Source organism: Panicum virgatum, chromosome 6K, assembly GCF_016808335.1.
Source record: "Panicum virgatum strain AP13 chromosome 6K, P.virgatum_v5, whole genome shotgun sequence".
Taxonomy (NCBI): Eukaryota; Viridiplantae; Streptophyta; class Magnoliopsida; order Poales; family Poaceae; genus Panicum; species Panicum virgatum.
In genome coordinates, this window is record NC_053141.1 from 1,234,973 (window position 1) to 1,260,237 (window position 25,265).

Here is a 25,265-nt window from a genome sequence, read left to right on the forward strand (position 1 = left end):
AGCATGACATGGCACCACTCACATACTCATCTAAAAAGGCTGGACCAGGGAAAATTGCACAGCGGGAAGAAGCTAGGCTGGTCCGTGTTGATCCAAAATTTTCCATTTGTACTTTTCATGAATGGTTTTGCAATTGTATGGTAGAAAATGCATGGTTGAATAGTTTGAAACCTCTCTGAACTCTGAAGTAGGACAAGAAGCAAGATTCAGAAGTGCACGAACATTTGCAGGTGCAGGCAGCTTCTCCATTGACACTTGAATTTCAAGGGGACCAAGTCAAGTCTACCAAACCAACCCCAAAACCTGCAACCTTCAACCTCATCATCATCACCACCTCATCGTCTCTCCTCTTTTTTCGTGTGTTGGAAAAATCCACGGAAACGCGTTCTTTTCCCTCTCCAACCACCTACTAGAAACAAAAAGCGAAATCCAAGCAAAGCAAAGGCACCCACTCTCTCGTCTCGTCTCTCCTTGCTTCTCTTCTCCCACCACCTCCCCCTCCCCCCCCCCCCCCCCCCCCCCCCGATTCTCTCTGCCATCGCCGCCGTCGCCGTCCACCGCGGGAGCGAGCCAAGCGACGGCTGCCTCGACCGCTCATGTCGTCTTCTCCCTCCGGATGCCAATGTCTCGACATGCCCGTGCCAGCCACCGCCCCGCCTTCCCCTTCCTCCTTGTGACGAGAACGACGACGACGACGGGCCTCCTTCCTCTCCTCCTTGCCGCCTTCATCATCGTCGCCGGATCGTGCTCGGCGTCGCGGCAGCAGTTCTCCACGGTGGCCATCTCGCACGCGCCCAACTCCACCCTCGTCTGCGCGCTCGTCACCACCAACGGCGGCGATGCCGCGGCCACGGGAGGGTCCAGCTCCAAGCTGCACTGCACCTCGCTGCCGGACGGGCAGCAGTTCGTGTACCCCTCCGCCGACATCCCCTACAACGCCATCGCCGCCGGCACCGACTTCCTCTGCGGCCTCATGGCCCCGGCCGGCGGCCACGCCGCCATGCGCTGGTGGTCCTTCTCCGAGGAGGCCGCCGCCAACCGCTCCCGCCCCGTCGGCCGCCGCCTCTACTGGGGCCCCTCGCTCCGCTCGCTCAACGCCGGCGGCGCCCACGTCTGCGGCCTCTCCGACGACCACGACCCGGCCTGCTGGGAGTGGCCCGACCTCAAGCTCCCCAAAGGCCTCGACTTCTCCGGCATCGCGCTCGGCAAGGACTTCCTCTGCGGCATCCTCGCCAAGGACAACACCTCCATGAGCTGCTACGGCGGGATGAAGGCGCCGCCGCTGGCGCCGAACCCGGCAGCCTTCAGGACGGTCGCCGCCGGCCACCGCCACGCGTGCGCGGTCGACAACGAAGGGGGCTTCGCCTGCTGGGGCGACGGCGTCCCCAGGGTGCCGCCCGCCGAGCTGCCGGAGAGCATGTCGGCCATGGCGCTCGGCAACGACACCACCTGCATCCTCGACGGGAAAGGGATCGCGCGGTGCTGGGGCGGCGCGCCGGTGCCGGCGCAGTACACGAGCACGCCATTCCTGGCTATCGAGGCCGACGGCGACGCCGTCTGCGCCATCACCATGTACAACTACTCCGTCGTGTGCTGGGGGAAGAGCGACCGGTTCGGCGGCGGAGGCCGGCTCATCTACAACGCCACCATGCCCGGCGCCTGCGCGCCCCAGCGGAGCTGCCCCTGCAGCATCATCTGGGGGTCAGGGGCGCTCTGCGGCAACGGCGGCGGCGAGGGCGTCCAAGAGCTCGCCGTTTGCCAGCCGTGCCCGCTACCGCTCAACGCGTCCAGGATCGTGATTGCCAATGGGATGACCAAGGCGGCGCCGCCTCCGGGCGATGACGACGATGCGAAGAAGACCCTGGCGGTCGCGCTCAGCGTGGCCGGCGTCGGAGCCGCGGTGCTCGCGGCTGCGGGGACGGCGTTCTACCTCGTGGCGTTCAGGAAGCGGGAGAAGAAGACGCTGCGCCTCGGGGAGTCGTCGTCGCGGCGGCTGTGCCGCGACGTCGAAGCCATGGTCATGCCGGCGCCGCAGGTCTCGCCGGCGCGGCCGGCGCGGCCTCTCGGGTGCGAGGAGTTCACCCTCCGGGAGCTCTCCCGCCTCACCAACGGCTTCTCGGAGGAGAAGAAGATCGGGAGCGGCAGCTTCGGTTCGGTGTACCGGGGCAAGCTCCCCGACGGGCGCGAGGTCGCCATCAAGCGCGCCGAGCGCGCCGCCGCCGCCGGCGGGCGGCGTCGGCGGCGCTTCGACGCGGAGCGCGCGTTCCGCGCGGAGCTCCGGCTGCTGTCGCGCGTGAACCACCGCAACCTGGTGCAGCTGCTGGGCTTCTGCGAGGAGCGCGGCGAGCGCATCCTGGTGTTCGAGTTCATGCCGCACGGCGCGCTCCACGACCACCTCCACGGCGGCGAGGCCGGCGGCGGCCGCTCGCCGCTGTTCGCATCGTGGGAGGCGCGGCTCCGGGTGGCGCTGGACGCGGCGCGCGGCGTGGAGTACCTGCATTGCTACGCCGTGCCGCCCATCATCCACCGCGACGTGAAGCCGTCCAACATCCTCCTCGACGGCGAGTGGACGGCCAAGGTCTCCGACTTCGGCCTCTCGCTGGCCAGCGGCGGCGCGGCGGCCGCGGCGGCGTCGTCCTCCGCCACGGCCGGCACGGTCGGGTACATCGATCCGGAGTACTACCGGCTGCAGGAGCTCACAGAGCGCAGCGACGTGTACAGCTTCGGCGTCGTGCTGCTGGAGCTGGTCACCGGCCGGAAGGCCATCCACCGGACCAGCCAGGACGGCAGCGGGTCGCCGCGGAACGTGATCGAGTTCGCCGTGCCGGCGGTAGAGACGGGCAACATCACCAAGATCCTCGACGACCGCGTGCCGTCGCCGCGCGGCCACGAGGTGGAGGCGGTGGCGCGCGTGGCCAAGATCGCCGCCGAGTGCGTCCGCCCACGGGGCCGCGCCAGGCCGATCATGTCCGAGGTCGTCGCCGAGCTCGAGTGGGCCGTCACGCTCTGCGAGGAGTCCCTCGTCGCCGCTGCCGGCGGCGGCGGCGGGATCAACAGCTCCCGGCGCGGCGGCTCCGACCTGTCGCGGTCGCGGTCGCGCTCCGAGTCCGACGATCCGAGCCCGTTCCACACCCGCGAACTCGGCTTCGGGTTCGGCTTCAGCCACAGCTCGAGCCGACCTGTCACCCATGCCAGGTCTCACTCGACAATGTAAAACCTTTTTTTTTTGTTCTTTTGTTTTATTTACCATTGGTGGTATAGGTTGATTTTTAGCTACTGTCCATAAAAATTTTACAAAGGAAAAACTGGGAGGAAAAATTCTTGGTCGTCTGTCGAGGAATGGGTTGATTAGTGCGCCTCATTCATGCTAATTGTTTATAATTGGTTCAAAGTTTTGATTTGTAAATAAGAAAGAGGGAGAAAAATCTGAGTGAGGGTTTGACAAAATCTGACATGTAGATAGAGAAGATTGGAGTAGTGGGTGAGCTGTAAGTAGAGGTGAAGCTGATTCTTTTTTGTTTTTGTTTATGTTTTCTTGGGGTTGGTAGAGAGGTTAGAGAAGAAGATGTATAGTATAGCTGGGAGGAGTGACTTGTGGAGATTGTACTTAATTCAACCAACTGATGCTATCTATACACACATATATATACATGGATTGGATGCAATCATCAGTCATACAATCATTTGTTTGATTCTCACAACTGTCTTTGCTGTTTTTTCTAATTGATTGCCGGCAAGTAGTTGTGTTTATATATGGATTTGATCATTTAAATTCCTTATAATATCCGGCCTGCAATTCAATTCCAAACTATTTTTCTTAATTTGTATGGTTAGTGAATTCAACGGATTTAAATAAGATGTGCAGCAATCAATTCCAAGCTATAAGAAAATGTTTGCGTGTACCATAATAAGTCTGCTCACGTACAGCAATTTTAGCAGGATCAAGTCCACTTTATTGGAGATTAAGAGTCTAATAGTCTACTGATTGCCTAGAAAAGTCATGACAGGTAGCTAATAAGAGCATCTCCAGCAGTTTGGCAAATCGAGTTGCCATCTTTGATTTTTGGCAAAAACATTAAAAATACTCCTCCAACAGTTTGGCAAAAGACTTGGCAATTTTTGACAACTTGGGAAAAACCAGCCACCAGCGCGTAAATATACGCGTGCGGCGCGCGGTTGGCATCGTGGTTTCTAGTCAGGTGGGAGGGTGAAAAAAGAAATAAATAACAGAGAAGGGTTCCTGATTTAAGTTTTCAAGAGGTGGAAGGGCATAAATATAATTTTGTTTCTCTCAGGGTTCTTAATGTAAGTTAGATCTGGATTTGGCAAGTGAATTATGTCAAACGGTTGGAGATAAGCTTTTTTTTACTTGGCATATTTTTTTAGAAGTTGGCAAAACACAAAATATGCCAAGTAAAATATGGCAAACTCTTGGAGATGCTCTAAGAGAGGGATGTATACTGGAAGGAAGGAAGGAAGGTAGCTAGCTAGGAAATCTTCCTTGCCGCTTGCTTACGCATGGAATTGAATACCGATGGCATGTTTCTCCAAAACTCGCTGGAAACATCCATGTCAAGCAAGAACCAACCATTTGGTGGAGGCTCGCTCTAATTGCTTACCATCCAAATGTTCTGTCATTTCTAACATTTTCAGTCCAACTGCTTGTACCAGTACGTACACCATGGCAAATTGGCAACAACAAGATGGTAGTATGAAAGGAAGCAGAGAGCTGCTGCTCTGCTACTGCTAGGAAGGATTGATTCCATCCACACTTGGACCGGCACCATCAGCAGAACAAAGAGAAGGGGACAAACAACAGACTAGAGAAAGGATGGAGAAAAGCACAGTCCAGGCTAGCTACCTGTTGATAGATTCTTTGTGGCACAGCCACAGCCCACAGAAAGGGTCAACTCCAGGCCAGGTCAGAGCAAGCCGCGGCCGGGATTCGGGCAAGAAAGATCAAGTCAACGCCACACCGGACAGAGGAAGCTAGCTGTAATTGGAGACTCTGATCTGTTCTTGCTCATCCGATCCTTCTCATTCCACGCGGTTGCCTGCTCTGCTCTGCACTCTCTGTCTCACTGACAGAGTAGGATCGGAGCCACACATGGGAATGGGATCGAATGTCTTCTCTTTTCCATGGAGTCAAAATAAAGCACCATTGCCGCGTTTTGGGAATGGGATCGACAAGCCCATTCTCTGGGCGCTTTCGGAAACTGGAAGATAGCTCCGGTTTTCCCCCCCTTCCTTTTGGCCGCTCATCTTTCCCGTGTGTCCTCATGCTTTCATTCCTTTCCTTCTTCACACTAGCTAGCTTTACCGGATGCAACCGTTTCGGTCGTTTCATATCTCGGCCTGCAAATCCTATTCATACAGAGTAGTAAGTAGTTATTTTGGTGAAGCCGTGAAGGAAAGGCATTATTCCACTTAAGAATTATGGAGCAGCAGAAAAAGATAGGATTTCTAAAATTCAAACATTTTAGCCTTTGACCGGTGCATTATTGTCTAAAAGTTTATACATTACACCATACAAATTTGATGTATCATTGGTGTTTTTATTTGAAAACACTCTCACATGATTGCAAATTTATGGTTGTATATATTATTATATACTCCTGTAAGATATTTATACTTCAAGTGTGTTGGAGAGATGGTCAAACAACGCCTTATATTTCAACTTGGACTATGAATACCTAAAGTTTTATATAGATTAGTAACACAAGATAGACACTACGTACTAGATTCAGTATGAAAAATACCTTATTTAAGTTTAAAATTTTGGTGAAATGCAGAACATACATAGGCAGGGGCGTAGCTAGGGGGGCGGGCAGGGGCCTGGCCCCCTCTATGGTTCCCAATTTTACATTATAAATTTAAAATTTGATTAAATTTTTATATAAATTAATATGGTTGGCCCCCCTAATAATAAAAATAAACAAATTCCTGGCTCCGCCCCTGTACATGTACATAGGTGCTCACGCATGCACGCGACCACTTTCACTCGAATGAACCCACACACACACTAACCCAATAACACTATAGAGGAAAAAAAATTTAGATAAAAAGGGAGAAGTTCATTGATCGATCAGAGGTTCGATTATGCATGGGTCCGAAAGTTCTGAGCAGCCGTTAATTAGGCCGTGGTAGCAAACAGGCCACGCGTACCCATCACAGAGGAGTCAAGGCTATCGCAAACAGTGGATGCGTGTACGTCTGCACAGTGTGTGCGCTGTTCACAAGCTAATGTACGTCTTAGAGCTGCAGCACAGGTGAACGAAGAGCTGAAAACAAAACGTCAGCACCATGGCAGCAGACATGTCATGAGCGTATACATAGTGGTGGTTGTGTGTGTACTCCTGTTACTGCGTGCCTCTTGATCTTTTCCAAGTATGAATAGGCATGGTAGCCTTGCTGCTAAGCTCAGCTACAGTAATTAAAACCAAATCTTAACATGTGATTAATAATTAACAGTGCTACTAGTAGCTAGCTAGCTGCTGATGTGTGTGAGTGCTGATCTATCGATCGCGTAGGCGACAATCCTGATCCGTGAACGCAACTGTATAGTTTCGATCGGTCGATAATCGCGGGGGCGAGCGACAGCGTCGTCGTCGATCGTTTTCCAACCAACCCCGTCTCTTGCTTTGTTCCATGAAACATCTCACTAGCAAACTAATTTCACTAGCATTCGTCTGTCAGCGTCAGGAAAATATTGAATAGGAGAAAACAGATAGCCTGCAGTACATGTCACTGATGATCTATCCCAGATCCTTTCATTTCATTTGGGGCTGCTCGTGATGACTGAAATAATTAAATAATAGTAGTGATGGCCACTCCTGTATTAGGCCTCCTCCGGTGGGGTAGCGAAATCACCGAGAGAGAGAGAGAGAGGAGCACTGACACAAGCAGACACCTCGACAGAGGTGCAGAGGCGGTGCAGCGAGGAGAGGAACTTTGGAATTCGTTTGAGACCAGCGACTAATGTACAGCTGCACTAGCGATACGCCGTTGGAGGAGGCCTTAGAACGAGCCTGCGTCGTTGTATGCACTGCACGCGCAGCAAGTCAGTCAGTTCCAACATGGGATCGATATGATCGAATTACATTATGATGGTATACGACATGCAATGGCAACAACAACCAATAATTATGCTTCCTGCAAGAAGCAGCTGGTGGTTATTCAGAGCTGCTGACGAGGTCACCATCAGTCGCTTTTTTGAAGCTAATAAGCATTGAATTGAATCGGCCACATACAAGCGCTGAACGAATTATCCATGCATCATCTAGTAGCAGCACACCATCTATCCAATGCAAAAAAGAAGACGGAGCGAAGGCAACTCACTGACTGACTTCTGTAGCGACTAATCTCTGTCGAGCTGGCGTAGAGCTCGGACCGGACCAACGACCACAATTTGGGGCTGCATACTGCAATTCGATTCTGCACTCCAGTAGTCCTGTTGAACAACAAATAAATTTGTTCACGACAAATCCTGTTTTAGTTAGAGCACTTGCATGCATCAAAAACACCCAAGAAATAAAAAGGATTACCTTTCAAGGGTAATTATTAACGCCCCGGGTCGTTTCTTCACCAGCATGCATGTTCTCTACGCCTCCGCAACAATGAGTGTGATATCTGCCTGCACCTGTCATCATAGGAAAGGCAAGAGTGTCTCCATCACCAAACTGAAACGCATCGATGATCAACCACACCCCCATCTCTCCTTATCTTGAGAGTTTGGTTGTTCTGACCGTGAGCTCATATGCAACAGTTAGTTAACACGGCGGTGTGACTGGCTAACCACCCAGTGAATTTGCCAGCACCAAAGTAATCTTCTTAGGTTAATGATATTCTTAAAGGAAACTATAGATCATTAAAGCAGATCCTCTGACAGATCTGCACAAGTGTAAATTACTGACCGGAAGCTGTCTCTCCATCATTTGCATTCTTTTTTTTTTAAAAAAAAAAATCACTTTCACTTTCACCTGATGGACGATGCCCTCCCTTTTCTGCAGATGCGAAGAAGATTGATCATGACCAGATTTGATGGGGACAGAAACAGTATGAAGGAAAGGCGAACACAAAAATCTAATAAACACTATGTTTAACTATCAAGTTTCTCCTCATGTCAACTCTGCAACACATGTGCACATGATATCCATACACCAAACCAGTAGCATGATCATCACGATTCAGAATTGAAGGCTCTCAAAATTTAAGAGAACATATATGCAAGACTTTTTTTTTTGTCTTATATATCATCCAAGGAAAAACAGAAGGGCAGTTTAGTACAAGCCCTATGCAGAAGCAAGACAAATGACAACAGTGCAATGCAATCTTGTTGAAATTCAACTGTGGCCACAAATGTTGAAATGAGAGCAAAATTAGTTTAGTTAATGATTATTAGCGACCTGCGGAAAGGGCGCCGGTGGCGTAAGATGATAGAGAAATTATTGACATGGTTTTCCAGGTTATTAAGATGGTCACATCTCAAAAGATGGTTAATAAGAAAAAGGGGCAGGTTAGGTAATAGGCGGCAAGTGTAAGCATCGTACTCATTCTAGATTTCTTGTAGCATTTGCATGCAGAGACATTATATTACTAAATATAATATTTAGTGGCAATATTTGCAACAGTGGCAATATAAATATATACTGTATAAGCCAATGCCATGGAAATGTTGACAAGGAAATTAGTTATTTGCTCAGTGCACATTAATTGACCTCTTCCAGTTCCAACTTCTACTAAGCTTTGTATCATGACAAGAAATTTTAAGTTAGGGAAAATTGGTCTCATAACATCGAAAGATCGCCATTTCCGCGAAATACCATTAAAAGACCTCTATTCCGTAAAATAGCATCGAAAGAATGCAACGTCGCCTGAAAATAGCATTCTGTCACGTTCGGAGCAAACGTCGTCGCCTCCGCCAACCTCCTCCCCCTTCTCCTTTGCTGAGGCGACAGGCAAGCGTGCTGCTCCACCCCAACCCCGCCGCCTCGCCGTTCTGCGCCGACGAGCTTTTCACTGGCGGCGTCCTCCTCCCGCTCCCCATCCTGCCCCCGAAGCCCGCCGGGCCCTGGAGCCACACCCGCCGCCCTGCTCGTCAGCTGCCGCCCGGAGCCACGCCCACCGGCCACCCCTGCTTGTGTCGCCGACGTGCCCGCCTGCCCCCTGCAGGTGCTCGCTGTGGCTGGGGCCATCGGGCGCCGGGGCCCGGCCACGCCATGGGCCCGTCAGATCCTGAGTCAAGGCCGGCCGCCGCTGCATCCGACTGCCCCCGCGCTCGGGCTTGCCGAGGCCGCCGGCCCCCGCGCCGGGACTCGCCGATGCCGGCCGCGGCCGTACCCTACTGCCCCCATCGGGGCTCGCCGAGGCTGGCGGCCGTCGCGCCCTCTAGTCCCCGTGCCCAAGCTCGTCGAGATGGGTGGTCCTCGCGCTCGGGCTCACCGAGGCCAGCCGCGGCCGCGCCCTACTGCCCTCGCGTCGGGGCTCGCTGAGGCCGGCGGCCGCCGCGTCTTTACCCGCTAGCCCCGCACCGGTGCTCGCCGCCCCCGTGCCGTCGTGGGGGAAGCCAGGGAGGAGCTGGAGGCGGCAGCGGCGGCTCGGGCGCCGCCTTCTTGCCCTGTTGCTGGGAGAGGAAAGGAGGGGGGTGATGGGGCAGCGAGGAGGAAGAAGGAGCTCGTGACGGATGAGTTAGCGGAACACGTGACGGAATGATAGTTCGGGGTAACGTGGATTCTTTCGGTGCTATTTTACGGAACAGAGGTCTTTTAATGGTATTTCGCGGAAACGGCGATCTTTGGATGGTATGAGACCAATTTTCCCTTTAAGTTATTGTCAACCTACCAGTACCCACGGACTAGATCAGTATCTCGCGATACGCTGTACAGTCAACTGATATATACTTGATGTGAGAGGTATCAAAGGTAGTTTCTTTCAGAAATAATGTGTGTTTGGGCACAAAGTTCTGATGTGCAGGTATGTCACGGTGGTGTGAACCTTTTCTCCCCTTTCCCTGCAACACAACTGCACAAGGGCTCTCCCCTAAAAAAAAAAACTGCACACGGGCTCTGGGTTTGACCATCCAACTCCTCAACCTTTCACGGGGATCATGCATGATGTGACAAAAATCGAACAACAAAAACAACGCTTTGTCTTCGATTGACAACATCATTGATACCATCAATTTTCACGAATGAGCTTATCCTTAGTTTTTTATTTAGTCAGCACTTGGCACATCGAAATTAAATGATAAGTTATCTGAAGTTTCCCTGACCCTGAGAATGGCAAGACTCACCTACTAGTATATCATGTTTGATATAGTAGGTAGAAAGAAACAGTTGGCAGGTAAGTTACTGTCTTCTAGATCTAAGAATTCAGAGGAGAAGAAGGCTTGAGAGGATATTATGGCCAATACGAGAACAAGAGCAGCTGCTATATAGCACAAGAAAAAAACAACAACAGAGTAACTATAAGTGGACGAGATAAAAAAAATGTTAACTTTTTTAATTTGGCAAACTGATGGCATCCTATTCTTGGGCAGGATATGCAACAAATTCCAAACATTTTTTAATGGTTATTTGTGTTCTTACCCCTACTTTGAAGTGTAATTATGATTTTGTCCTTATTTTTTTTAAATTTGTGATTTTGCTCTTTACTATTAACAATTTTGTGCAATTTTACCCCTAGTCAACAGTCAAAATAGTGGCAAAATTGCAATGACTTGAGAAAAATAAAGGGAAAATCACAAAATTTTTAAAAAAATAAGAGCAAAACCACAATTGCACTTCAAAGCAGGGGTGAGAACACTAAAAAAACATTTTTTAATACACTAGTCCATTTTCAAATCATGCACCCACACTCTTGTTATAAGGACGAAGGTAGTAGATGTACACTATTTTTTCTATATTTAAAAAAATTAATGAGAGCAGAAATTAGTAGCCTATTAGTCTATTTTTTTTATGAAACACAATAGAAACACAGACCCTCCCAAATGCACACTCACCCTATAAAACACGCATGCAACCCTACCTCTATGAGCACCTCCGAGAGAATATTCCGGCGGATCATCAAGATTGAAGAAGTCACCACAGATATCTCGCTATCGACAAACATATCGCCTACCACCGAAAGAATAGCGCCGGTTAAATCTTGAAATAAATTAAGGAAAATGCGAACACCAGTGCCTATTAGTCTACTAATTGTCTAGAAATAGAAGTCCTGATAACTAATCGATACTAGAAGGCAGCTAGGAATTTTTTCCTTGCAGCTCACGGATGGCTTGCATGCTTCTCTCCATGAAACGAACCAAATTATCCAGAGAGAAATCCATCAGGGTAGAGCCATTTGGTGAAGGCTCTTACTGCTTATTACCACACGATCTTGCTCCAGAGGGAGAACATATCAAACCAAACCACAATAAGCTGTTTCAATTACCAGTTGCATGCATGCTCCTAGTTGAACGCACATTGCAGCTGATGATCGTCGTCAGACCCGCTCATTTTCAACATTTTTATTATTTGGTCCAACTACTACATATACACATGTAAAAATAAGATCGTGCATAGTGTAATCCAACTGGTATGGTATGCTGGCAGCCGTACACGTGAGACGATGACGCCCTACTAGTTCATAAGTACACGTTAATCACCACAAGAGAACGGGAGCTTCTTCAGGGGCGGGAGGCGACTCCCCCGCCGCCGGATCTCCTTGCTCCGGCCGCCTCCGTCCCTTCCAGCCACGGATCCGTGCTCCCCTCGGCTCACCCTCCCCATCCATCCCCCATTGCCTCCCTCGCGGTGCGTGTAGGGAGATCGTGGAGGATGACCTAGCCGCCCACACCACCACCCGCCGCTGCCACCGCCGGTGACCACTCCGGTCCCGGCGGCCACAACCCCCGCCGGCGGCCACTCCGGTCTCGCCGGCCACGGCTCCGGCCCTCCCCGGCTGCACAGGTCCGCCCTCGCCTCTGAGCCGCCGTACGCCCCCGCCATCCGCCATGCCTGGCATGCTCGATGACGACAACGACCTCCTCGACGACTTGGCTCGGCCTCCCTACCCCGACCCCCACCTTCCGCCTGCAGCTCGCCGGACCTCCTCTGCTTCGATTCAATGCCGCCGCCGTCCACCCGCTTGCCGGCAGCCACTCCGGCGCTGGCGGCCACCACGCCCACGCTGACGGCCACCCCGGCCCTGACGACCTCCTCCTCCTCGCCGACGGGCACTCCTCTCTCCTTCCCCGGGCGCTCTGCTCTCTCCCCGGATGCGGCTCCGTTTTTCCCTTGCAGCCACTCCGAATGCCGGGGGAAGCGGCTCCGATGGAGAGACGACACCCCACCCCTCTCCGACGATGACGGCTCCCCGTCCTACCGTGACATCCTGCTGCGGCAACCGAGGGCGGCCTCCCCTGCCTCAACTCCGGCGGCGGCGCAGGTCGACGCGTCGGCGCCTGTGCCCACTCTTCGCTCCATCGTGGTGTTGCCTCCACGTGGCGAGGGTGGGCACCGCAGGCGTCTTCGTCGGCGGGGCTGCCGGCTACCCTCTCCACCACCCTGAACGGACAGGCGTTCCCGGCAACATGGTCGCCGGCGTGGAACGACGGAGCTGGTCGTCGGTCTCCTGTGGCACGTCCACCCCCACAAGGCTGGTCGGGCTGCCCCATGTCGTGCCCAGGGTCTTGCTGCGCATCGCCCTCCTCGCGTCGACCCTGATGGCTGGCAGCGAGTTGAGAGGCGGCGCGCGCATCCTCGAGACTTGCGGGAACGGCCTCCTCGGCCGGATGCGCCGCCGCGGCGATGCTTCCCCAAGGTGCTCGATGGACGATGCTTGAACTGCCTTTCCTTCAAGCATCGGGTTGCTTCGTGCCGTCAGCCATCGCGGTGCCTGCGCTGCCACAGCCTTCGGCACTGTGCCAAGGATTGCTTGCGGCCTCGTCGCCCGCCACTTCGGCCGGGCCAGCCTCAGCTGGACAGTCGTGTTGCTCCTGTTGGATTTGGGCATGGTCGTGGTCACCCTCCGGTCTCGGACGATAGTCCGTTGCGGACGACTACTGTTGCTGACGGTAGCCTCGACCTCACGCTCTCCGCCACCGATGCCTTGGCCGTGGTTGCTTTGGCTGTGGCAAAGTCAGCGATCATGGCTTTGCTTCGCATCGAGGAGGACGACTTCACCCTCAGGCCTGCCTTCCCCGAGCTGTTCGTGGCCACCTTCCGATTTCATGAGCTTCGTGATCGGTCTTCGGCGGCGAGTGTTTCCCAGGAGAGGCCATCGCTCTCCGATGATCTGCTGGGGCACTTTGGGGCCGTCACACACGTGGCGCCTATGGAGGTGCAGCCTGTGGAGGCGCCACCTTCGGCCGAAGTGCCGGCCGTGGTGGTGCCGCCTGTGGAGGTGCCACCATCGGCCGAGATTGTGGTGCCGGCTTCTGAGGAGGCAACCGGCACGGTCGCCGCGTCGGAGGACGGCAATTCCGCGGCCTTGGAGGACTTCATCAGCAATGTTACGAAGACTATTCCGCCGCCACTTGTGGACATGCCGCCTCATCGCCGTCGAGTTGACCCTGTCCTCGTCGACGTGCCTCCTCAGCTACCTTTGTCTGAGGCATCTGGCCTCAGGCGAAGCCGTCGCCAAGCCTTGGACCCTCTCTCGGCCGTCAAGCCGGCTCAGCGAGGGGCGGTGCTCCTGATGCGCCGACTCGGTGAGGTTGGCGCGCCTCTGCCCTTAGCGGCTTCGGCGGAGGAAGCGGTGGATAATTTCTTTCGCGAACCTCCACCGCACCATGTGGATGCATTGCAGGACTTGTTTCCGTTGTTGAAGAACAAGAGCGAGAGCTCTCCCTCCATGGGATGGAGCATTGACTGAGGGCTATGCTTAAAGCCCGTCGTTTAGGTTGTGCGAGATGTGAGTAGTTTATGTGGGAGTTTATCTTTCAGATTGTGTTCAGCTGGCTTGCCGGCTTGTGTCCATATGGAGTCCGTTCCATTTGGGTTGTAACCGAACTTTGTACCAATTTCTTTCGTCTTAATACAATGATACGCTGCGCGCGTATTCGAGAAAAAAAAGTTCATAAGTACAACCATATCAAAAACTCGCAAAAAAAAAAGTAGCGACAGTGTGAAAGTGAAACACAGCCGGGATTCCATTTCCATCCACACACAACAACACTTGACCCCGCGCGGCCTCTTCCAAGAGCTAGCTAGGTTGAACGTAGCGAACGAAGAGAAGCAGGGATCGAACAAACTGAATGAACACGCTGTTTGTTGAATAGTTTCTTGATTTGTTGGCACTACTCGATCCACATGTACAGGGTCAACTAACTCAGCCGGCTGGCCAGGTCACTCGTCAGAGCAAGCCGGGATTCGGGGCTAGCTCTACTCTGAATGGATCGGACTATGAAGCTAGGTCAACGCCACACCGGACGAAGCTGCTCTGTTATTGGAGATCTGACCTGATCTGGATTACGCGGTTAACTAGTTGCCGATCTACCTGTTCGTACGTGCTGATGTCTTCTCTTCAGTGTGTCTGTCTAGACGTACTGACTACTGACCAAGAAGAAGATACACAACCATCGTTTTCTGGCGTTTCCATGGCAATACATAAATTAAAGCTGGTGGCCGAAAGTACAAATTAAGATTATTGCCGCTGTTATTGGGATGTGAGGGTTTAATTTGTCGTTTCAATAGCAACTTACAAGGTTCTTCTTTCTTTGAACTAACTAGCCTATCAACCCATGCATGCTCCCGCGTGGGCTAATTAGAATTAATATAAAAAATAAGACTTATAGATAATAATTATAATTATCTATAACACACCCTCTTTCATCTATTAAATATTTTAACATATACTCTAAAATGCATATTTATCATTTTCTAGTTGCAATGAATTTTATTTTGCATCACACATCCATATATGCTTCATATATGTTTAATTGAACCATCTGTTTGTGAATTGATATTCTTATCTCTTCCATCATATATGAATATATGGTGCCACATATTGTGGATAATATTTTTATATAAATAATAACATAAATAATATATTAATATAGTAATTCAAAATTTTATATTTGTGCACTTTGATATTTTGTTATAACTATATAATTTAGATTCAGATTTAGGGGTTACTTTAACTTTTAATAATAATATAACTGGATAATTTATATGCAAATTTAGGGGGTTATTTGCATTATTTTTTATAATGGCATAGATGGACAATATACACAAAGATTAGGGGGTTGCTTTAGATTTTTTTTAATAATGGCAGAGAGATGGGTAATTTAGATACATGTTTAGGGGGTTACTTTAGTATATTTTTATAATGGTAGAGGTGGGTGATTATTAAGAAAGATAGCAAATCCAATGACTTTTATGATTAGATTTCTCGGATTGATGGTCGGATGTTTCTGATTTTTGTGATGATTTCTAGAATTTCTTTGTTTTTTAAGTGCCCATCTAGACCCTAGGTGGCTTCAGCTCAAAAGGAAACTCCAATTAATAATAGTAAGGTTAGTGCCCTTTGGGAAATTGGAAGCTTCTCTGGACCCCCAATCTGTTGTTGTTGATGTCCTTCTTGCAGTAGAATATGTGCCTCCCCTTCACATTAGCTTTACCGACTGCAGTCCTTTCACATAGACGGCCCGGGTTGCCATCTATTATCCCAATCTCCATTGAAGTAATTAAAGATGTGCGAATAAAGGCGCTTTCATGCTTCTGAATCCTGTTGCTGTTGCGCACATCTTTGAGCATTGCCATGGCTTATCATTTCTCATTTAAATTAACTGAAATAATATGGTATCTTTTGAAAATAATTTGGAAGATATCAGCAGTCGTCGGAGCTGAGTTTTCTTTCGTCTCGGATCGGAGGAGGGTCAATAAGTAACATGATTATATTATTTGGTTAAAACATTAGGAGTGCATATATACGACGTCTAAAATAATATGCAAAGTTTAATTTGTAGATCATTAGATATAGGTATATATGTAAGCAGAGCATTTGTTGCGTGTGTTAGTTCTGCTACAACCATCACGCATCTTACATTCTTACTAATTAAGTAGTGAACTAAGGTCATTTCATCCTCGCCTAATTTAAGTTAACCACGAGTCACATAGTAGGTAGTTGTACGAAGAAAAAGAACAACTAACCGCTATAACAAGACGTACGAAGAAACTAAAATAAGGACAAATCTGCTAGCTAAAAGGTTCATCCATGGGAACTAAATTAAGGTTGTGATGAGCCTGCTGGCCGTTAGGATGGGTCGTCGTTGGGTCTGGTGGTAGCAACCGGTAGATAAACTGAACGTTGACATCCAAGTACCATATGTCACAGGGGCAAGTAGTCAAGGCTACCTATGGTCTTTCAAAAAAAAAAACCAAGGCTACCTATCAAGCAATTTGTGTACGTGATGCCCTGCAAACAGTGAATGCGTACACGTATGCACTGTGTGCTTCCTGTCCATCCACAGCTAGGTTAACCTACATCTACATGATCGATGGCACCTTATAATTTACGCAACAACCTACTATCCCAGCGCGTTCATGCATGTTCACATGATGGAAACGTGTGACCGCTGGATTCAACGAAAGGAAGTTAAAGCAGGTAGGGAAAAAAAAGGCAACGCCTTTCCTTCATTGTGATCTTCAGAATAGTTCGTCGTTTGATTAGATATGTTCTTTGTCAACTGTTTGACAGCGTACGTAGTCGTGACTAGTACGTTTACATGCTGCGCACGTACACCAAGTTAGGAGAGCTTATATAGAGATCGATGCTGCTGCCTGGCCATTCTTCGTTTGTTTGCCCATCGATCGATGGCCATGTGCAGCTCAATGTAGTGCTCAGATCACTAGCTGGTCAATCCTGTTGCTAATTTGTCAGCATTAGAGAACTTTACTTTCATCTCGGGAAAACTTAATTTGCTACTTTCATTTTATTGAGCACCGATCTAGGTCCAAAGCATGCATGTATGTTCTTCTGAATATTTCGCAACAAACTCATGGAACCAAAAAAATGACACTTTGTTGCTTCAGATGCATTATATACTTTTTGGGAATTCTATTTCTCGCGCGTGAGGCTGTCCCCGAAGAGCCTGAGGGGCTCGCTACACGTGGGCCCGTGCCAGCACTGTTTATCTTCCTCGCGCAGACGAGCGCGCCGGCGAGGGGCGGGAGGAGGGGGAGGTCGGCCGGGGTGGGAGGTGAGGGAGCGGCCATCGGCGATGCCATCGGTGATCAGGGTGGTGGTCGAGGCGGCGGAGCTTAAGAATTCAGATTTTAGGGCTCCAATAGCCACCGGCCGAGGTCGGTGGTGGCGACAGTTTGGCCGGCGGTGGAGGCGAGGCAGGAAGCGCCGCTGGCCGACCAAGACCAAACAACCGGTGGGTGGTGGCTGGCAGTAGGGGCGAGGAGAAGGCGGAGGTGGAAGGCGCCGGTGCACGGGCGGCTCCAAAAATCGTTCTGCCATTGAATCGGCATAAATTGCTTATACTTATGCTGAAGTGACACCTACTTCTTTCTTCCACGTTTTTTTAAGGCATACACGCATATCAAGATTCAAACTTTACTTTCTTTGACCAATAATTTGACTATTATTTTTTTATTTTTATATTTTAATCTTTATATAGTTGGATTCATAATAAAATATACTTTACCATGGTTATAAGTTTATAACCATAAATGATGTAACATATGAGAAGTGAATGGTCAAATTATTATTTAGAAAACTGTGTCATGTTCTAGTTTGTTCTAGTATGCCTTATAAGGGAGTAAATATCTATCTCTACTAGTTAGGTGGCCGCCAAAGTCCCAGCTGGTTTGTACAGCAGGCCACAGAAGCTTGTTTCGTACATAATAAGCCCTGGCAACAATATAATGAATGATCGATACCTGCACCTGTAACCATATGAAAGAAAATAAAAAAAATGGCTCCACACATCAAACTGAAACTTATCGATCAATCACTCCCTAGCTATAGCTTTTCCTCATCTTCATAGCTAGTTCTCTCCGTGAGCTCATGCAACAGTTAACGTTGACGGCCCAACAACCTGAAAATTTTGCCAACACCAAAGTAATCTTGAAAGGTAGGAAATTAAAGCAGCTCCTTTCACAGATCATCATGCCTTTATACTCAACTAAAATTACTGAAAGCCGCCGTCTCTCGCTCCATCATTTGCATTTCTTATAAAGAACACTTGATTTCACTCTCACCTTTACTCGATGCCGGCCGGGTCGATCGATGCCTCCCATTTCCATGTGAACGAAGATCATGACAAGATTTGACGGGGGTTGAAACAACAGGCGAAAGGAACATGGGCATTGTGTCCCAAAAGTTTCTCTTCGTGTCAACTCTGCAAACGCACGCCCATGATATCCATAGTTTGGCTTATCGTCCAAGGGAAAACAGAAGGTTAGTAGTACAAGCTCTAGAAGCAAAGACAACATGTGCAGTACGACACTGAAAGAGGAGCAGAAATATAGGAACACTGCAATAATCTGAATAAAATTCAAGTGTCGCCACCAATCTCGAAGCGAAAGCGAAAATTCGGTTAACTGCAAAAAAGGGGCACTGGTGGCGTCAGACGATGGAGAAATTAAAGGGAAGGTTTCGACATGATTTTCCAGGTTATTAAGAAGGTCACATCTCATGGGTAGGTAAGAGCCTTGCCTCATAAGAAAAAGGGCCAGGTTAGGTAGTCCCCCGCTTGCGGAAGCATTGTGCTAATTCTAGATTTCTTGCAGCATTTGACTGCTGAGACAGTCACTAATCTATACTTATTATTAAAGTGAATAAGATTTCCACCCAATTTTTTGGTTTGGTATGTTGGTTTAGTCCGCCTATGTTATTGACAGGTGGGCCCACGGTCCATCAATCGGAATCCTAATCGGAATCCAAATAAATCAATCGGAATCCTAATAGAAACCCGAACAAATTAATATGAATCCCAATACAATAAAAAATCAGACAATTAATACATCACGCGGTCACGGTACATGTTATACATGGAGTTTCCACCCAAAAAGTTATTGGGCCCACATATTTATGGGTAAAATTTATATTTCCGTAGCAACGCACAGGCAAAATGCTATTAGTAATTAAATTTGGTAGCTAATGGTTTCAAAATTTAAGCAAAAACAATGAAATGCTGACGAATTAGTTCTTAGCTCACTCCACCTTGACCTCTTCAAGTTCCAACCCCTGTATGCATCTATCCATGACAAGGAATTATAAGTTTATTATCAACCTACCACGCCATCGGTATCGCAATTCGTGGTAGTCAACCGGCATTTGATCTCAGAGGCATCAAGTCAAATGATTGTAAACAAACGTTTCTCTGATCAGAAACGTGTGCGTGAGTGTCAAGTTTTAATGTGCAGGTCATGCTGGTGCAAATCTTTTCACCTTTTTTCCTGGAACACAACAACTTGATCCCCACTGAACTGCATGGCCTCTGGAATTGACCGTCCACCTCCTCACGCTTTCTTCATGGGGATCATGTGACAGATTCAGACAGGAACAAAACTTTGTTTTCGGTTTGCAGCGTCACCTGCTTTCAGTTTCACGAATTTTATGGAGGAGGTTCTGACTTGTGCCGACTGCCGACATGTGGCACGTGTGCAAATTTACTGACAGATGTTGCTACTGATAATGACCAAGCTCAGTAATTTCAAGGGTCTGATTACTACTAGAAACTGCAAGTTGTTTGATTGTCTAACCAGGGAAGAAAAACAGAGGAGTGGATCGGTTCCAAGTTCCTTCTTCTAAGCTTGGCAATGTCAAGAGCACAAAATGGAGATGCAGCTCCTACAGCAGAAGAAAACAAAATGGAAGCTACCAGTATAAGAGTAAGGGAGCATGACAAGCGCGGGTGGCATGTTATAGCTACATTCGAATCTGTGGAGTGGGCAAACGGGCGACAGTGGCATCACCAGATCATCTCAGAAGCAATTCAGGCAAGATGCAGCCGTTTCAGATGCTGGTTTCTTGTCGGTGAATGGTGATGGTTGCAACGACATAACCGTGTTGGCAGCTGGTCCTTCTTTAGTTCTAAGGGATGAAAAGTTTGATGCCTTCATGTTCAAGTCACCTCCCAAGCAGTGGCGGACCGTGAAGCAAAATGTAGGGGGGCCAATTTTAAAAAAAAATCCAAGTGACATATAGCTGACGTCAGAAATGACATTATATATATATATATGATATATAGCACCGGTCACATATAAAGTGACTTGATAATGTTGCAGTAACCATTACAAGTCTATATAGAATAACATTAGCTATATATTTATGTAGTTGTGTCACAATTCACAAAATCTCTGCTGGTTCTACTTCTGCCTGTTGGTTTTCTTCTTCCCTTGGGGAATCCAATCCTAACTGACCTGCTTCCCTTGGAGGTTCCAATCCTAACTGACCTCCTGCTGTTCCTTCTTGTTCTCCTTGTCCTTGCAGTTCCAAACCAGGTAACCCAAGGGGCAAAGCTAGTTAGCGCGCGCGCGCCAGGAGGGGTTGCAACGCTCGATCTCGGACAGCGTGTGTTTTTTCTTTTTAAGGAAAGTTTATCTCTCCACAATTTTCTACTTTTAGAAAGTTTCTTACGGCCAGCGTGTATGGATACCTTTTTTCATCGGGTAATATTTTTCAACATAACCATAGGTTTTACAGTAACTTTTACGCATAAACTTTTCCAACCAATTATAGATAATTTTTTAACATGACAGGCACAAATTTTACGCATAACTTTTTTCCAATCTACTTACTAAATCAGAATTTTGAATATAACTTTCACAAAATTTTCGTACACAACTTTGATGCATAAGTTTGTCAACAGCTTGTAAAAATACAACTTGTCGAGATAAATTTTCAACACAAATCCTATGAATATGTAACCAGAAAGATTTCTCGGACAAACTTTTACATATAAGTTCATCATACAACTTCTAAGCACAATACTTGATACAATATTTTAGTACAATATTTTTAAAATATTTATCAACAAAATTTCTCTAGAGAAACACTGTAGAGTGTAAAAAGGAAAATTCAAACTAAAAAGAAAGAATGATAAATGCTACTAGCTGCTGCCCAAGTGAAAGCAGATTAATACCTGAGCAGTCACGTCTGGGCACGGACAGCCGGTCAGCCGCGTCGCCAGCTATAGCATCGCGCGCCACGAAGCGATACAGCGCGCAATTGTTGTTTTGGATTTGCGTAACCCAAGTACGGGAGGACAATCAAAGATGTCTTCCCCTTCCACAACAGCCTGCTCATCATCTCGTTTTCTTTTGTAAAATGAATGGAGAGTTTTCAGTTGAACCATTGCTACCTCTACCTGATTCAACCATTCAACAATCACATCTACTCAATTAATTGCTAGCTTGGCAGAATCGGACTTATAAAGAAACTAGGGCAAAAATTGGGGATCGCAAAAATCACCTGCGGGCTGCAACCAAGTTCCAGGAGTTTCCTGCAGTCGAGTCTCGAGTGTGACCCTTGATGGCTTGATTTGTACCTACGCTAGGACGACGACGAGCGTGCAGGTGTATTTGCGGTGGCCGCCTGGCTGGAGCGTGCGGAGCCGCGCCGCCAGTACCCGCCGCCGCCGCCCGTTGCGACACGAGAACGACTGCTGGCTTCGGTTGCTTGCTCATGTGTGGATGGGCTTCGCTAGCTTCTTTGTTTCAGCGTTGACCCGTTCGTGGGCTACTGGGCTTAAGTTTTATGGGCTGCAGAGATATAGTTTGAAAATTTCTTTTGGGCAAGGGGGGGCCGGAGCCCAGTTTCGCCGCCAAAGCGGTCCGCCAGTGCTCCCAAGTCCAGCATGATACATGTTCAGAGTTCAGACCAATATTTTCAACTGCAAGCAACGTTAGTTCAATAAACGCAATCGCGGCAGTTACGCAACACTTGTATCGTCCCTTTTCTTTTCCAGCTTTAGTAGGAGCTTCAGTTTGCAATACTCATCAACTCCAACTAACAACGGCCTCAAAAAATGAAGTCCTTGTACATGCTTCACCAATAAAAGAGCAAAGTATACTTTCAACTACTAAGCCAAAAACAACTTAATCCACCTTAATCTCACTAATTAGTAATTGAATTTGATAGCTAATGATTTCAAAATATAAGCAAAAACAATAAAATGCTGACAAGGATCATGTGACAGATTCAGAAACTGCAGGTTGTTTTATTGTCTAACTGGGAAAGAAAAACAGAGGAGCACCGAGCGGACTGGTTGCAAGTTACTTTCATCTAGAGATCAGAGAAACACAAAGGAGACTTGAGTGAGCAAGCTTTGGCAATGTCAAGAACACAAAATGGAGATGCAGCTCCCACAGCAGAAGAAGACAAAATGGAAGCTACCAGTTTAAGTAAACAGCATGACAAGCACGGGTGGAATGGTATAGCTACATTCAAATTTGATAGCTAATGATTTCAAAATATTAACATGAAGGCATTAAACTTTTTCGAGGTCTGCATGACCAAAAATTGATAACTCTTTTTGGTCTGCACTACTAGCCAAAAAAAAAAAACTTATCGTCCGTTACAGCCTAAAAAAAAATTCTATTTTAGAAGGAAACGGTGCTCGTAGCCTAAAAGAAGGAGATGAATTAGACAAACTAAAAACCTTAACATATGACTCCAACTAAATTGCAAAAAATATAAACTAGAGCAAGCTATCTAAATGTACAACTGCAGTTCATTTAGTGTGGAACTCTTATCCCAAAATAAGTTTTACAACCTATAGTCACTAATAAGAATGTAAAGGCACACAAGTTGCAAGAATGAAATGCAGAAACGTAAAGAAGGGATGAGAGAAGCAAACTCTCAACACAAAGATTTATTCCGTGGTATCAGTAGGCACTGAGTCACTTCTAGTCCACATTGTTAAATCACTCAATTGAGAGTATTGCTTCTCGGCAACCAAGTCTTCTCTAAGGACACCTTGACTTGCCACTAAGGCTAGGCCACCAAAGCTCATGTCAAGTTCCCAGTTAGCTTGATCCCGCTTTCCACTAAGGAGCTTCTCCATGAAGGATGGGGTCTGCACGTGACCTGCACAAAGCCGTCGACGCCGCTCCACACCAAACTAGAGGGTCAAAGACGTGCCGGCGAGTCACCAAGACTCCAAGGAGTCGGCACATTGTGATACCAGATGAGGTTCACTCTAGAATCGGCCCCAAGGCAAACACACCTTGCACACTCACTCAAACTTGAGCTAGTCTAACACTCTCACTCACAAAGCATGTGCTAAACCTAAGTGTTTGATCAATGAGCTCTTGGAAGGTTTGGAGAACTTCTTCAGTACGTGGGTAGCTTCTCACGAACTCCAGCAACCTCAAATGACCCGGGGTGAGTCATATATATAGCCCAATCACTCAATAGAGCCATTGCAAACTTTTGGGCTGTCAGTGCACAAAGCGTCAGTTAAACCATTCACATACATTGGTTTAACCGGTCAGACTGAACCTTTCTTCTAGCCGTTGGACTTCTAACATCCTTGCGTTGTTGACATCATTGCACGACGATTGCACCGACCTGTTGGTGACGGTTTAACCGGTCCTTAAGGCTTGATCCCTTGCTGCTTGACATGCTCTATGGACAATGCTAGCACCATTGTACTGATGCTTTTTATTGTACCCTCGGTTCAACCAGTTTTGAAGGCTTTATCCCTCAGCTTCTTCTGCAGCTCGACACGCTCTCTGGACAATGGCAATACCAATGCACCGATACCTCTCATTGACCCATCGGTTTAATCGGTGCAATAAGAGTTTCTTCACTTGCATCAGCATTGCGCCATCCAATACACTGACCAGTTGATTTTTCAGGGCGTCGGTTTAACCGGTACACTATCTTATGCTGAACTTATCTAATTCGATGTTTCTTTGAGTATCCATTTCTTGTTTTGCTAGGCTTTGTACTTCATCATTGGGACCTAATATCATTCACTTGATGCACTTGTTAGTCCCACAATTATATTGTCACACAACCACCAAAATCACGAACAATAGTCTAATGGGGCCATATTCCTTACACATTTTTATCCACCTATCAAAAACACTTTATCGAGGCTACATGACCAAAAAGGATCTGCACAAGTTACACTGTTTTAGAGAGAAAACAAGATTTAAGTTTTCGCCGATAGGTGTTCTGAAAGAGCTTCTAACTTATCTTCAATTTAGAAAATTCCTGCCTTTTGTTTGACATCCTTGCATGGGAAAAGAATAGTAGACGCACAGGTCGCAAGTTATTGTCTTTTTTATCCTAAATAAAATTTAGAAAAACACTATGCAAAAGGCTTGGGAGGAGCTACAAGTGCATGGGATTGCCAAGATGAGAATGAGATGCAGCTCCCTGTTGCACAAGAAAACAAGCGACCGAGCAGCTGCAAGTGTGACTGGATAACAAACTGAAAAGTAAGTTATTGAGTTTGACAAACCGGCAACGATGGCCTCTTGCTCTGTGAATCGGCAGATTTTCACTCTAGGATGGAGAAATTTGCATGCTTACATGTTCAACTCGCTCACCTCCCAAGCTGCCCTGCGTGTACTCTGTATCTGTACCTGTCAAATCCTTCTCCTACGTGTTTTAAGGGCTCAAGGAAGGAAAACTACAAGTGCTAAAACTGTATCTACGATTGAACGGTGCCAGCTCTGAAGAAACCGAATGGAAATTGCCTAAAAATTAAGCTAGCTTACAAGCTGCAAATCTCGATCTTATTACCAGTGAAACAAACGCAGAGATCAGCTGACGGTGTGCTAGCTCCTGCAGCTGAATGAAAAATCTCTTGGCCACCGTCATCGGAGTATATTTCTAGCCGCCTGGAGGACCCTGGTAAGTGGGCAGGAAATTGCATTTGGCATGCAAGGGATCTTGTTGTGTTGTCAGCAATGCAGTCCAGACTGTCCAGTGCAGGTGCAGCGCTTCAATGAGACAGTAGGCAGACTCAAGGCATCATATGCATATACTGCGCTCCTAAAGGGGTCACCGGCCGGCATCAGCAGGTTTGCAAAGCATGGCGCTTTATTTGTAGGATTTGTCAGATTTCAGAGCTTGTGATGAAATTGATAACAACATATATACAGCAATACTCGGTTCAAAAAAACATATATACAGCAATTGGAAAACCTGACAGGAGAGCAACAACTCTTGTGGTACGACCTGTAACTGAGCAACAGCTGAGACCGAGCCTGAGCCAACGGAAAACCTTGTAACCTGCAGGCAGAGAATGTTTGCAGGACCGATCGAATATGATATTACAACAGCGACGACGGACAGCGGCTACAGCCGGTCGG

At 48.1% G+C, this 25,265-nt stretch overlaps 2 protein-coding genes across 2 annotated transcripts; both read left to right on the top strand.

Annotated features, from left to right (window-relative positions):
* The first annotated feature begins 269 nt into the window (after positions 1 to 269).
* Positions 270 to 3,692, top strand: LOC120711145 (serine/threonine-protein kinase-like protein CCR4). Its single transcript, XM_039996567.1, has one exon. The coding sequence runs from the start codon at positions 617 to 619 to the stop codon at positions 3,212 to 3,214; it is 2,598 nt and encodes an 865-aa protein (XP_039852501.1). The 5' UTR covers positions 270 to 616; the 3' UTR covers positions 3,215 to 3,692.
* Positions 3,693 to 12,105: 8,413 nt separating this feature from the next.
* LOC120639294 (lysine-rich arabinogalactan protein 18-like) lies at positions 12,106 to 12,549 on the top strand. Its single transcript, XM_039915263.1, has one exon. The coding sequence runs from the start codon at positions 12,106 to 12,108 to the stop codon at positions 12,547 to 12,549; it is 444 nt and encodes a 147-aa protein (XP_039771197.1).
* Positions 12,550 to 25,265: the final 12,716 nt, after the last annotated feature.

Coding starts and splice junctions, on each gene's coding strand:
- LOC120711145 (XM_039996567.1), top strand. CDS start 617: ATGCCAATGTCTCGACATGCCCGTGCCAGCCACCGCCCCGCCTTCCCC.
- LOC120639294 (XM_039915263.1), top strand. CDS start 12,106: ATGCCGCCGCCGTCCACCCGCTTGCCGGCAGCCACTCCGGCGCTGGCG.